The sequence below is a fragment of the Lutjanus erythropterus genome, chromosome 7 (assembly GCF_056507025.1).
Source record: "Lutjanus erythropterus isolate fLutEry1 chromosome 7, fLutEry1.hap2, whole genome shotgun sequence".
In the NCBI taxonomy this organism is placed as follows: domain Eukaryota; kingdom Metazoa; phylum Chordata; class Actinopteri; order Lutjaniformes; family Lutjanidae; genus Lutjanus; species Lutjanus erythropterus.
The window spans coordinates 1736744-1750198 of NC_139323.1; the positions used below are offsets into that span (position 1 = coordinate 1736744).

The 13455-nt window shown below is 36.6% G+C and overlaps 1 protein-coding gene across 1 annotated transcript in view; it reads right to left on the minus strand.

Moving 5' to 3' along the window:
• naaladl2 (N-acetylated alpha-linked acidic dipeptidase like 2) overlaps positions 1-13455 on the minus strand; it is a 753458-nt gene that overhangs the window by 519426 nt on the left and 220577 nt on the right. The window contains exons 3-4 of the mRNA XM_084722364.1: positions 8593-8769; positions 2631-2808 (exon numbers count right to left, since the gene is read on the minus strand). Of these exons, the coding sequence (XP_084578490.1) occupies positions 2631-2808; positions 8593-8761 (347 nt within the window). The 5' untranslated portion in view covers positions 8762-8769. The remainder of the gene's footprint in view (positions 1-2630; positions 2809-8592; positions 8770-13455) is intronic.

The following is a 13455-nucleotide window of genomic DNA, read 5'->3' on the forward strand; positions in this document are numbered from 1 at the left end:
TCATAGCTTAAGTCTCACACAGAGAGGTAATATGAAAAGAAAAAAAACGAAAACCAGTACCCCTGCCTCACTGGTGTCGACTGCCTGCCTGGTGCCGCCGGCTCACGGTTGACTACATATCTGATGCCTTCCACCTCCTCAGCAGCGCCTGCTTCTCTGGTACCATTAGCCTCTCTGCTAACCCAGCTTTAGCTAGCTGATTTAGTGTAGTGTAGTTCCAGCTTCTTGAAGTTATTAGCCTGGTTTCTTGAATGTAACTGTATTTAACTGTATTCTGTTGTTGTCTATTTTTTTGTGTTGTCTGTATTCATTGTTTATTATATATATTTATTTTTTTTGTTGTATTTTTCTCTTTGAAGGTTACTCTCAACATCACTGTAAATGAGGGTGCTCCTTCAATTATTCCTCAAGATTAAATAAAGGTTGAATAAATGAAATGAATGAATTCTAATGTAACAAAAAGACAGTGATTCTTATTTTCAGGTGATTATAAATCAATATAAACAAACTGATGAACGTTACATTCTGACAATGGATTCCCCTAAATCTCACACATTGAACCTTTAAATCAATTGTTGATAAGACAGATGTGTGTACCGTAATTCTGACAGGATTTGGTTAGTTTAAATTACGAACACGTCTCATTGCTCTGATTGGTTCTAGGTCTATTCAGTTGGGTCCAGAGGCATTTTGGAGCCTTGGAAATCCAAAATGAAATGAGAGGTTCCAGACTAATTCACATTTACAAATTGCTAAAAGTACCATCTATCATGATTCAGAGGACTAGGGAATAGTTTGCAGCAAAATAAGCAGAGAACAAGGCATTCAATGCAATGGCCTTCTCCTTTTCAGCATTTACATTCCTTTCCTGACTTTCTATGTAGAGGGAAATGATTTAAAATGTGGATACAAGTGGACAAGATAAGGTTTCCTCTCTCAGATGGTCTCTGTGTAGCTGGTGGTTTGGCCACATGGTTATGATGCTATCATAATACTCCTACATTTGGAGGAGTATCTGATTCAACCACATGGTAATACTTGGCCTGAGCACCAAGAAAGAGTTGGAGGAAATTATACAATGGAGCCTCTTGTGATGTGCTTCTGCCACTGTAGTCTGACCTGAATATAAAGTTAGAAAACGCTCAAGTGCAATAATTAAGTGTGGTATACTTTATTTTTACACTCTTATCTAATTTGTTTTCTTGCTCATTCAGTGTTGCAGAATTTCTGACAATCACCAAGCTGATCATCCATTTTAATCAAATGGAGCAATAGAGGTCACATCAACATGGTGGCATGTTCTGTAAATATTCCACATGATTACTTTAACGGCTTTGTAGTCCCTAAATCCTTTGTTTTGTTGTCCTTTTTTTTTATCACTTGTTACGGGTTCAGGAATTGTCAGGGCTGGACCCAAATGCAGACCACGCAAACAGAGGGGAGCAGTTCAAAAGATATTTAATAAACAAAAAGATCAACAAAAGCTTATATGAATAACACAGGAGAGTCCTCAATCCAGAAAAGGAAAAAAAAAAACCCCAAAAATCCATACAGGGGAACCAAAAAATACGAGCAAACAGAAAACCAGGAGCTCACTAGGACGAAAACAAACCAGCAAGTGAGTAAGAACCAGCCACCAAGGAGAAAAAGACACAGGGTTAAATACACTAGGGAAAAGGAGGATAACAAGACACAGGTGAGGTGAAAATCATCAGTGATCAAAAAAGAGCAGGAAACCAGATAAAGACAGGAAGTAAAGACAAGACACATGAGGGAGAACTAAGACTACCAAAATAAAACAGGAAGTCACCAACAAAAACCAAAACCATGACAGCACTACTCTGCCTTTAAGTGTTAATCCTGACAATTCTCTATTGTAGTTAAATTGGTGACACCAACACTTATTCTTAACAACTAGGACAAATCATGTTCTATCCAAAAGATTAAACAAATTATTCATACAAACACTCTAATTCAAATTTTTGGGTGACAATATATTCCTCAAGGATTTATATGTCTACAGGAAATATATGTAATTTATTAAAGGTTTCGGTTTGCTTTCAGTTTCTAAGCTTGCTCTGTGCCGGAAAGCAGCCTTGTTACAGACAAGAATTCACATATTCAAACAATTAAAAAAAATAAAAAATCTAAATCTAAAACTAACAATACATACTGATAACATAGATATAAAATGTGCAGTAAACACATGTATTTATTATCATTTATGTTTTTTTAATAAATAAAAGTAAGTTGAAGAAGAATTATGGTTTAAAAATGTGTATTTTTGTATTTTGATTAACATTAAGAGAACTCTGAGACACTTAAAAAATAAAATGGCTGCTCACTACGACTGTGCTGTGAAGTGAAAAAAACATCGTGTCACCTCCGTATGACAAATGTAAAATCTGACAGAGCTGACATCTACATTCAATAAAATGTTTAATCATTAGGAGGATGGCCTGTTACAAGGCTTAATAGACATTGATCTTTTAAAATATATTTTTGAAGAAAAAAAAAAAACCCTGCGAAAATACGGTTGAAATACAAGTTGTATGTGTGACCAACAGTACTGCAGCAGGAAATATCCCACTTGTGTAGTAGAAAGACTTCTTCATCAGTCCTTGAATTACCTGAACAGGAAGCAGTGGAGTCGTCGTTGGCCTTTATGGCCTGGAGCCCTGGTGAAGTGGGAGATGTAGTTAGGATCCTCCTGGAGTCGTTCAAATCGTCCATGTGGTGAAACTGAGACAGACGGCTGAATGGGCTCCATCAGCTCAGGGTCGGGGTCAGGGCCGGGATCTGAACACCCTGACAGTGAAAGAAATGAAGAATAAGAAGAGAAAGAAAAAACAACAAATAAACAAACAAAGAAAGTTGAATTTTGACCTGATGACGGCACTAGATGAAAAGTCACTACAAAGACACATTTTGTTCTGTGTCTGTGCGGCCATTTCAGAGAGCATCTGTGTCAAAACATCATCACTGTGTATTACTTTGGTACAGACATTCTACAACACATCAGTGTCTGTACATTTTATAGCTAAGACCATGACCCAAAATAAGAAAAAGTCAAAGAATTTCAGAATTTGACATAAAAAGTAACCAGTATTTTAGAGAACTTCAAAATTGTGCAGTATTTTGTTGAGTGCCATCATGAGGTTTACTTGGTGGTTTTAAGCAAGGATGTGTGCGAAACACACCTGATCCAGATGATCAGCTCATCATCAAGCCTCTGCCTGAAGCCTGAAGTCTGATAACGAGCTGATCATGTGAATCAGGTGTGTTGGAGCAGGGAAACATCTAAAACATGCAGGGCAGTGAGCTCTGAGGACCAGGACAGGCGAAACACTGCACATTCAGCTCAGATACGGACATTAACCTGCAAACAGAGCAGCCGCTGCTGCTAGCACTGCTAACATTAGCCACACTGTGTGTCAGGCTGCAGCTGCAACGTCAGCCCCAGGTAAATGATATCGTTAACCCGCAGATCCTGTGATCTTTTTACAGTCTGAAAAGGTGAGCGTTGAGTGTTGTGAGTTGTTGTTATGTTTTGTAGGTTAGTGTGCAATGTTCATAATGAATGCCACACTTCTCATTAGCATTTAAAATATGATTTGGCAATTGCAGGCTGTGATGAACAAATTCAAATGTCTCTAAATACACAGTATTTTTGGACAGTGTTTAACATTATCAATTAATAAATTGTGTCTGTATTAGTCTGAATTAAAATTTGCATTTAATCGGCAGGGAAATTAGTTGTCAGGAGCATCCCAAGTTTGAAGTGAAAGTTCTGCATAGCTCTTGGAAGGATTACCATGAAAACTGATTTAGACCCTCAGAATCATCAGGTCAAAAATTGCTCGATACATTGGTAAACAAAGATGGTGAAGATGGTAAAGTCCAGCCTCACAGAGCTGCCTGGCTGTCGATGCTTAGTCTTGTTAACAATGATTACAGGAAGACTCTGTTGAGCTCACAATGATGTAAAAATCAAACTTATGTCAAACTCGTAACAATTATAATAAATGATCAAGAGAAAAACAGAATGTAAAAATCATTGCATGCTCAACCTCTATGAGACAGTTAGGTTTGTTTATAACTCACTAACCACAGACTCCAACTGTAATGGTGAAAATAAACTGTAAATAGGAAATGGAATAAAAACTTACTGCTTAGTTTTGACTTTTGAAACGATCAGCCTGTTTGCTTGAGAAGGCATTTGTGAGGATAGGAAAGTGCCATTGAAACAGAACTCCAGGCACAATTCAAAACTGAGTCCTTCAAAGCTGAGGAACTCAAGTCTCGCTTTAGGGTACTTATGAAGTTTCTCTCTTCTGCAGCTGCTGGCAGTGGAAAACTTCTCACATTAAATTCAATATTTTTTCACAGTGACAGGTTGTTTTAAATTATGAGTAACAGTTTCTGAAGAATTTTTGTGCAAAATACATTTTTAAGATCATCAAAAACGACTTGTTCTGGCATGCTGGAAAAATCTACCAACTTAGAGACAAATTACACAAAGAGCACTGGATCATGTGAGCATGTTTAAGTCAGACATGTATCAGAAAAGATCACACACATGCAGAGTGAAAACTGCATGTGTAAACCAGCTGATCCTCATTACATTAAGGCAGATCACAGCAGCACATGTCCTCATACAAAATATAAATCACATTTAACATTGTTAACCAGCTGATCTGGGCTGTGGGATTCTCATTAATGTGAAAAAATATTTTATAAATAATTTACAGACCTGTCATGTCAACTGTCCTGATATCAGTCAGACAGACATTTACATTTACTGTGAGCTGTGATTGTCCTGTTAGTAGAGTAAACTAATCGCCTCTTCATAATCACATCAGTGAGTGAGATCAAGTGCGTCTTCCTGCATTAACCCTTTGATGCCCACTCTATCCTAACCCCATCTAATACACAACATGGCTTTACAATGATATGTATCCTGTGTTATTTTATACATTTCTAAGTGTTACTTTGTTATATCTTTTGATATCAATTTCTTACATCATTTAATATCCCAAGTACATATTAAATATCTTGTTTTAGATTACCACAAAACATTATTTTCATTTTACTTTCCTACTCAATGAACAACAACAAAAGAAAACCAAGATTTTGTATTATTACATCAAGTTTCCACACATCAGAGAAAAATGATCCATATATGCCAGTGTTATTTGACAAATAAAGATATAGTACAATAATAATTTTGATAAAAATTATTATTTCAGCAGTGATTTAGAACAAAAAATAGTACAATTAAAATTTGAAAATTGTCTGTTTGCTGTCACACCATCACACATAACATGCACATATCTCTGATAACCAATAATAATAATATTGAACTGCAGTGTATCTGTAGTGTAAGTGTAGTGAACTGTGCATGACTGTTCTTAGTTGGTGGAGTGATTTGTCTCCAATAACCAATAAGATCTGAAAGGCTATCTAGTTATGTGGCCCTGTGAGGTCCTCAGATCAGCCCTCAGTGCTCAGATCAAACTTGACTAACTACAGGAGGCTGTGGTCAATGGTAGGTGTCATGTTTTAACCCTTACTCTGTGTCTCTGTGCAATGCCCCTGCTCAGCCTGCTCTGAGGGCTGATGGTATTGACATGCCAGGTGGAGGGTGCTAGGGTCCCAGTCTGGTTATACTGGGCCTGGCCCATCCATTCGGAACCTTAACAAAAGTGCCACGTGCTGATTCCCCCCACTTCTCCAGGGGGAGTCGGGGGTTCATGGTATCCTAGGTTTCAGTTTAGGCACAAAAAGTACTTAGGTTAGGTCTAGGAAATGATCATGGTTTGTCTCTGCCATGAGGGTGTAAACGAGTGCACAGCATGGATCTCGTGTGATCGTATGATCTCGTGAATCCAGCTGCCTCGCAAGGTAATAATAGCCACATGGCTTTTTACACCCTTTAGTATTCAGAAACAACATGTCTGATGAATACCTTGGATTTTAAATGATAAAACACATTTATATCAAATATATCAAAGAAACACTAAGAAATGCATGAAAACACATAGGGAATGAATATGAGTCATTTTTGACCCATGTTGTACATTAGAGGGGTAGTGATACAAAAAAGTTTTCTATTCAAAAAGTAAGAAAGGAAAAAGGAAAATAAGGATCTGTGTTGATCAAAAACAAGTTTATCAAGGAATCCCTGGAATACTGAATGATGAATTCATTTATTGCAATGATATAGAAAATAAAAAAACACAGTCTTTCTGAATCCATGTTGTGCATCAAAGGGTTAAGGTAATTTGAAAACTAAGTAGCTCCATTTCTTGTCAGAAAGGGAAACATTTTCAATAGGCTACTGTTAGTTAGATGTTGACATTTGATGACTTGTGAAACATAAGTATATGATAATTGATAAGGGTTTAAGTTACCTTGAGAATTAGTCATACAGTCTATTAAATAAGTACATTAGACTACTTATCTCAGAAAGAAAAATAACTAGCCTATTAGTTAGCTAGTTAGACTTGTCAAAGTAACTGCTGCTAGCTAGCTAGACTTGTGAAATATAACTGTATGATAATTGATAAGGTTTAAGTTACCTTGAGAAAAAGTACATTACTTGTCAGAGAGGAAAATATATTCAATACTATTAGCTATATTGTATTATAGCATATAATATTGTAGCTAGCAAGCTATCTTAGCTAGGACACCAAAATAAAGCTAAACTAGTGCGACAGTTGACAGATCCTGTCACTAGAAATGCCTCAAGATCATAATAAACCCTGGCTGCCCCACTATCAAGCTTGTCTCTGTATACTGATGATAATATTTTGTGCATTTGCTTTTCTATATTCAGATCATGGCTGTTCATCGAAAATCGTGGTCATTTGTGAGGGATGTAAGAATTGAAATGGCTGTTAGCAGTCTACTGTGATCAGATGTGTTATGTTAGTTTAAATCAAATTGGATTACATTGTTAAATTATCAGTTCAATTTTATCTGCTGCACTGTGATCAGTTGTGTTTTATTGTATTTGGTCACAAATAAGATTACAATTGTTAAACTATTCAATATGTACTGTGATCAGTTGTTATATTTTATTTGGTCACAAATAAGATGTTAAAATGGTTAAAATATCAGCTGTTCAACTGTTATCAGAGGTATGTGTCTACAGAATGTCCATGTTTGTGTACGACAAATAAACACATTTCAAATATAAAATGTATGATTATTTGGCCCAAAGCATTGCTAAAGTGATTATTTGAAGCAAATTATTGTTATACTATGAAGTAATTTAATTCAAAATCAGACTTGGATAAATGGGTCATTTTTGACCCATGTGGTGTAGTAATTCAAAATCTATTTTTATTCCTAAAATAATAAACACACAATGGAAGCATTGACCTTGTACTAATCAAAAACAAGATATTAAAATTATAATTGGCACATTTAATAATAAAATAAATTGATTTAAAAAAAATACAGCAAAGAAACACTCACCCAGCCTGAAAACACATGGAAAATGAATGCGGGTCATTTTTGACCCATGTTGCGCATTAGAAGGGGTGTTCATATGTTGCGCATCAAAGGGTTAAAATACATTTTAAAATAAAGAACAATACACTACCATATGCTGTGTGCTCACATTAGAACACTTAACAAGTCCCTGTCTGGTCTCAGTGAAACCACCTAATCTGACAGTTGCTGATTCATTACCCCTTAAAATAATCATTTCATTAAGAGGAGACTTCACCTTTATTTTGTCCCAACATCTAATTAAAAGAAACATTTACAGGTAAGACTAACAGCTAATGTTAGCTACACAGACCCAGCATAACTTTAGACTGACAGACAGACACAGCCTATGGTCTCAGTGGACACCACAATCCCAGAGTATTTCAAGATGGGTCTTGCCATGAATGCACTGAATAAATTTCCCATGACAAAAACCTTATTTGGGTCATTACTACAACACCACGCAGTGCGCCTGTGAAAAGAATTTCTGCTTTCTAAATCATGTCAGAGGAACACATTGGAAAAACATTGTGTTATAAAAGAGTAAACTACAGAGAACATTGATGAGGTAAGTTGATGCAATTTGAAAAACCTGTGCACTTTTATGGTTTACATGTAGGCATGTGTTTGAGAGGTTAACTGATTCATTAGTTGCATGCTGAAACATCATATACTGTAGGATGTAGGCTACCAGCCCGTCTATTGTTTTTGCCCAGTTTGCTGGTATATTGTTAGGACAATAAGACCAACATGTATGAGGTAAAACATGTTTGGTAAAGTAAAAGTACTCTAATAAGTTACTTTTCTTGGTAAGTAACACTGTCACATAGTGAGGTACTTTTTAAGAACAGTAATCTTGCGATGTACCATGTTATTTAGTTACATTCCCCAACACTGGTCACTAGCACAAGCCACATGTTCATGAGTAGATATACATCTCTACAGCTGATATCTCCAAAACTGGTTAACTCACAGCAACAAAAATTTAGATGGACAAAAATCACTAAAGCTAGAGGAAAAATATGTATGTTTGATTTTGGGGTGAGCTGGTCCCTTAACCGTCATTGAGCGTGTACCAATTAAAGCAAGTCCTACCTGATCTCTGGCAGTCTACATGTTGCATCTGCATGCGGTCCATACTGGGTCCTGGTTGCTGTAGCTCCTCCTTGTCCAGGTCCCAGTCAAGATCCAGACCTCCAGAGCAGTGCAGAACCTCCCCGACCAGTGGGCCACCCTGGGCGTCACACACCTTCCTGTATGCCATGATGTCGCCTGAATTTCAAATGCAACAAATTATCATTCAAGAAGAATTCACACCGTTTTTTATTTCTATACTTAACATTACCTCGTTCAGTTAGCTCAGCTAATAGTTTGGTCCCTATGAAAACCTTCCTGGGTTCATGAAAAAGGCCAAGTGTTGTGCCAGGGGCAACTTTTTGCCAGACAGAATGGTTTTTATTTCATTTTGTGAGGAGAATGCATATTTTTTCACAACTCTACTCTGCCGAGCAAATGTTTTTACTTGCTTTGGCAGATACGTCTGGTACCCTTTTAATTCAGACAGAATTCCATCAGCCTCTCATTCCAATCACAATTGTTCATTAGGGGCAGGTTCTACATAATGACTGACAGAGGAGCATCACTGGTCTAGATTTGAAAATCACATGTCACACATTTTGCTGTTCTGATTGGACATAAGATCCAAGTGTATCCAGTCAACAGGTCTGTCCAGTGCAACACCTCAGGCTCACCAAACTCAACTCTAATTGTCCCAAAACTGATCAGATATGGGTTAAATTTCTGCTGCCTATTCCAAAAAAAGCTGTGAACTGTGTAAAACATAAATAAAAACAAAATATAGTGATTTACAAATCTTTTTTAACCGATCTTCTATAGAATTCAGTACAAAGACAAGATAGTTCATGTTAAAACTGATTAACTTTATTGTTTTTTGTTTGTTTGTTTGTTTGTTTGTTTGTTTTTTGTAAATATACACTTACTGTGAATCTTTGATGTGGTTACTGACATTTCACAATGTCCCAGCTTTTTTGGAATTGGGGTTTGTATTTTAATGTACCATTTTGTGTCATGCTTTACAACTTTGGCTCCCAAGACTCAGATAAAACTGTAAAACTAGGCAGTCTTAATCAAATATGAATATGGTTACTACATGGCTATTTCTAAAATGTTTTTCTGGAAACATATTTTTGTCCTCTGTTTAGCTGTAACATAAGATCAACACCAAATGGCAGATCATTGCCCTGATAGGTAGGTGTATCCAAATATGTCCAGAGACGTGTCAGCACCTGTCGATAACACCCCTTGGAAATGAAAAATGAAATGAAACTTTTCAGACTAATTCGCATTTGTAAATTAGTTTGAGGATGCCAGACTAGAATATTTGCATGGGTCCCAACTGAAAACAATTCTACTATCAACATATCCTCAATGGAATGGATTCTTCTCTTGTTTCAGAAACTTTGTCAGATAAAAAAAACAGTCTGAAGGGACACTTTTTCATTGCATTTCAAAGAGATTTTGGTTTCACAAATATTTCAGATATGCCAACTGTAAAGCCACACCTTGATCCTGACATTTTTATTTTGGGGTTAAATCCCCCGCCCTGGTTATATCAAGAAATAACAAACTCTTGTAAATATGTGTTTTCTCTGAGCAAAGTGTTCACTTGCTTTATCAAGGAATAATAACAACCACTGGGGAATGTTACTGTGTCAGATTTAGCATCCATGAGAGACTTTTTCTTACCCTTTACTCTCTGACTCTCTTACTCTCTAACTTTTAATAAATATAGAATTTAAAATTTAAACAAAAAAAAATTAATAAATAGCATGGTGCCAATTTACCGGTGATCAGCTGTTGGGATACCTCTTACGTTAACTGTCTGGGATAATGTTGTTCCTGCCAAATTCTTATTTTACTTTAATTATGATTTTTTTTTCATTATTTAATTTTATTTATTAATTTTTAGTTTCTTACTTATACTTCTGATATTAAGTTAATTTGTAAGGTGTGTGTTGTCGAATAATTATGATGTTGTCTTGTCTTATATTTGTGTTAAAACGGAATTAAACATATATTAAACATATTGCAATGTAAAGAAATACAGCTTATTCAAATCTGACACATCCTACCAGAAAGTGCATTCCAATACACTGCTTACTGAGTATTCCTAATGAGGATAATGCATGTTGGCATTTGCAATCCGTACTGAGACCTCTCTGCAGCGGACCAGGTAGTGTGTGTAGAAAGGCTGGTATAAGCCTCCTGGGTCAGATTAAGACTGCTCATTTGACTCAAGGTAATGGATGTTACATTAGTGCTGGATATAGAGGAAAATGTGATAAATGTGGTTAAAAGCTACTTGGGCTAAATGACTGACCAGAGCCTCTCAGCACACAATTATGAAGACTAAAAGCACCGCAGGGTGCTGCGCCGCATTTACACACATTAATGTGACTGAGAGAACGCAAGTTAGGCCGACACATGGAGTTAAGTACTGGATCTGAGAGTGTCCGTGTGAGCAACTGGTACTCATGGCTTTAGGGGTGTGGTGAGGATGCACAAACTGGGAGAATGTGAAGATATATGTGTGCATGTGTATGTGTGCGTGTGGTTGTGTTTTGCCCAGTTAAACCGGCTCTGGATTCAATACTTCTCTTAAACAGCATCATTAAACCTCACCAGCACTCGGATCACATGCATGAAGACTCTGTGTGTGTGTGTGTGTGTGTGTGTGTGTGTGTGACATCTGACTGTGAAGATCAGCTATATAAAACCTCCCAGCTCGTGTCTTGGTATGTCATCAAGTTTAACAGTCCTTTTTACACGCTCCATCATCAAAGTCCACCATGAATGGGCAAATGAACTGCCCAATCAATAACCACTAGGAGTAAAAAAAAAAACCCTCTCACAGTTAAATCAAATCAAACACCCCCAAACTGCAGTCAAACTTATAGGTCATTATTCAGTGAAAACCTGTCACTTTATTAGATAGTTTATTCAAATGATGACAGCTTCAAACCACCTGGACTCAAACACGGATCAGAAAAAAAAAGCATGGACAGGAAATGGTGCAACATTTATGATGTAGTAACTACTGAATAGCACCAAACACAAAGCTTCCTTTTAATATGCCAGGGTTTAATCTCTTTTTTTATGTCCAAATGAATCAGTTATTATATTTTTTTAATTTCAGTTCTGTTGCCTAAACCTGACCACTGTGAGTGAAGACTTTAAAAAGGTCTAAACACTGAACTCTACCTTTACACAGGAGTCAAACACCCGTCTCCCAAGGAAGAGTCCTGTGTTGACCCATCCACCACAACCTCCTAGACTTCAGAGGTCTTTATGGTAGACTAGAGGGGCAGGTGTAAATAGCCAAGTAGCTGCCATGTAACTATTCTCACCCACTTGCATATAGACATTTTGTTTAACAAATGGCCACATGCAATAATCAGAACAACTAGTTAGTGCTTCCTTTTCCCATGGCTCTACACTGAATTTCAGTGAAATCTGTTGAGCAGTTTTTTTGAGATATCCTAACAAAACAAAAAAAAAAAAAAAAAAAAAAAAAAAAAAAATAGTTGAAAAATGAACTACTTTGTGGAAATTAATAGTTAATACACACACCCACACAACTACACAAGAAAATAATCATCTGTGATTTTTACTCAATCAGGTTCAATTCCAGATCAGTTGAGCTCTGAATAGATCACATATGTGTGAGTGACTGCTGATTTGTCCTGGTTTAGACAGAATAGCTCCCTTTTGTTTTAGACAGCAGATTCAAGAATAGATTGAGATGGAAGAGGAGAAAGAGGGGAAAGGGATACACAGACAGAGGCAATTAGAGGAAGAGTCCTGGAGAGGAGGGAAGAGAGACCCAGAGGCAGCGGCACAAAGCAAAGGAGCAGAAAACAGGAAGGCAGGAAAGAAGAGGCAGAGTGTTTATAGATGAAGGAGAGAGGGTAAAAAGCAGAGGGAAGAGGTCTGGGAGTTCCCTGGCATCAATCTTCAATGCTCCAGCACACTTTCATTACTTCTAGCTCAATGCAGATGAAGGATCCTCTCAGTAAAAGAGAACAAAAGTTCATTTAACTGCTGACCTCCTGTTACAGCCACACACACTTCAGTGGGATTTTAGCCTGATACCTATCACTGCAGGAGAGTGAAAGCCATGTAACAAGATTCTCTTTCTTCTCTGTTTTCTCCTTTTGTTGTACATGTAATTTAAGTAAAAGTCTGTGCTGTTTAGATTTCAGAGACATTTCATTAAAAATGCACAATAAGATGAGAAGGTCTTGGGTTCTAATTTGACTTTTCCCATCCATAGATTTTTAAAAAGTGCAAATTTGGACTCATCAGAGAAGTGAGTACTTCAACTTAACATGTTTCTTTAATCTCTGATGGCATATCATGGTAATTGTATAATTAATTACAGTAAATATATCACAGATTTCTCCTTTAAAACAACGCCAATATGTTATTATATTTGTTCTGTAATTTTACATTCCCTAAATCGTCTGATGTGATAGAGAGATGCATATGGAAACGTGATATACACTACTTGTTAACACAAGGCAAGGTGTTTTCACTGAGCAAAAATATGCTACTTAGCTATGCTCAGATAGAAATTATAAGTATGATCAGATTAGACAATAAATACAATAAACATATGGTGAACATGAAACAGTCACAGTTTGGGCACCAAAACTAATCTGTTAGGTTCAGAAAAAGATCAGAAGGTTTGGCTTAAAACAAGTATGTCAGTTATTATTATTAAGTCAAATTATGCAACTTAAATTACATAAAATACATAGTTATGTACATGATATAAATTGAAATAATCCTACCCCAGACTCTTTCGTATGCAGACTTTTGTGCTCTTACATCACCTGACTTTGATGATACATCACAACATAATGCAAGAGGAGTGCC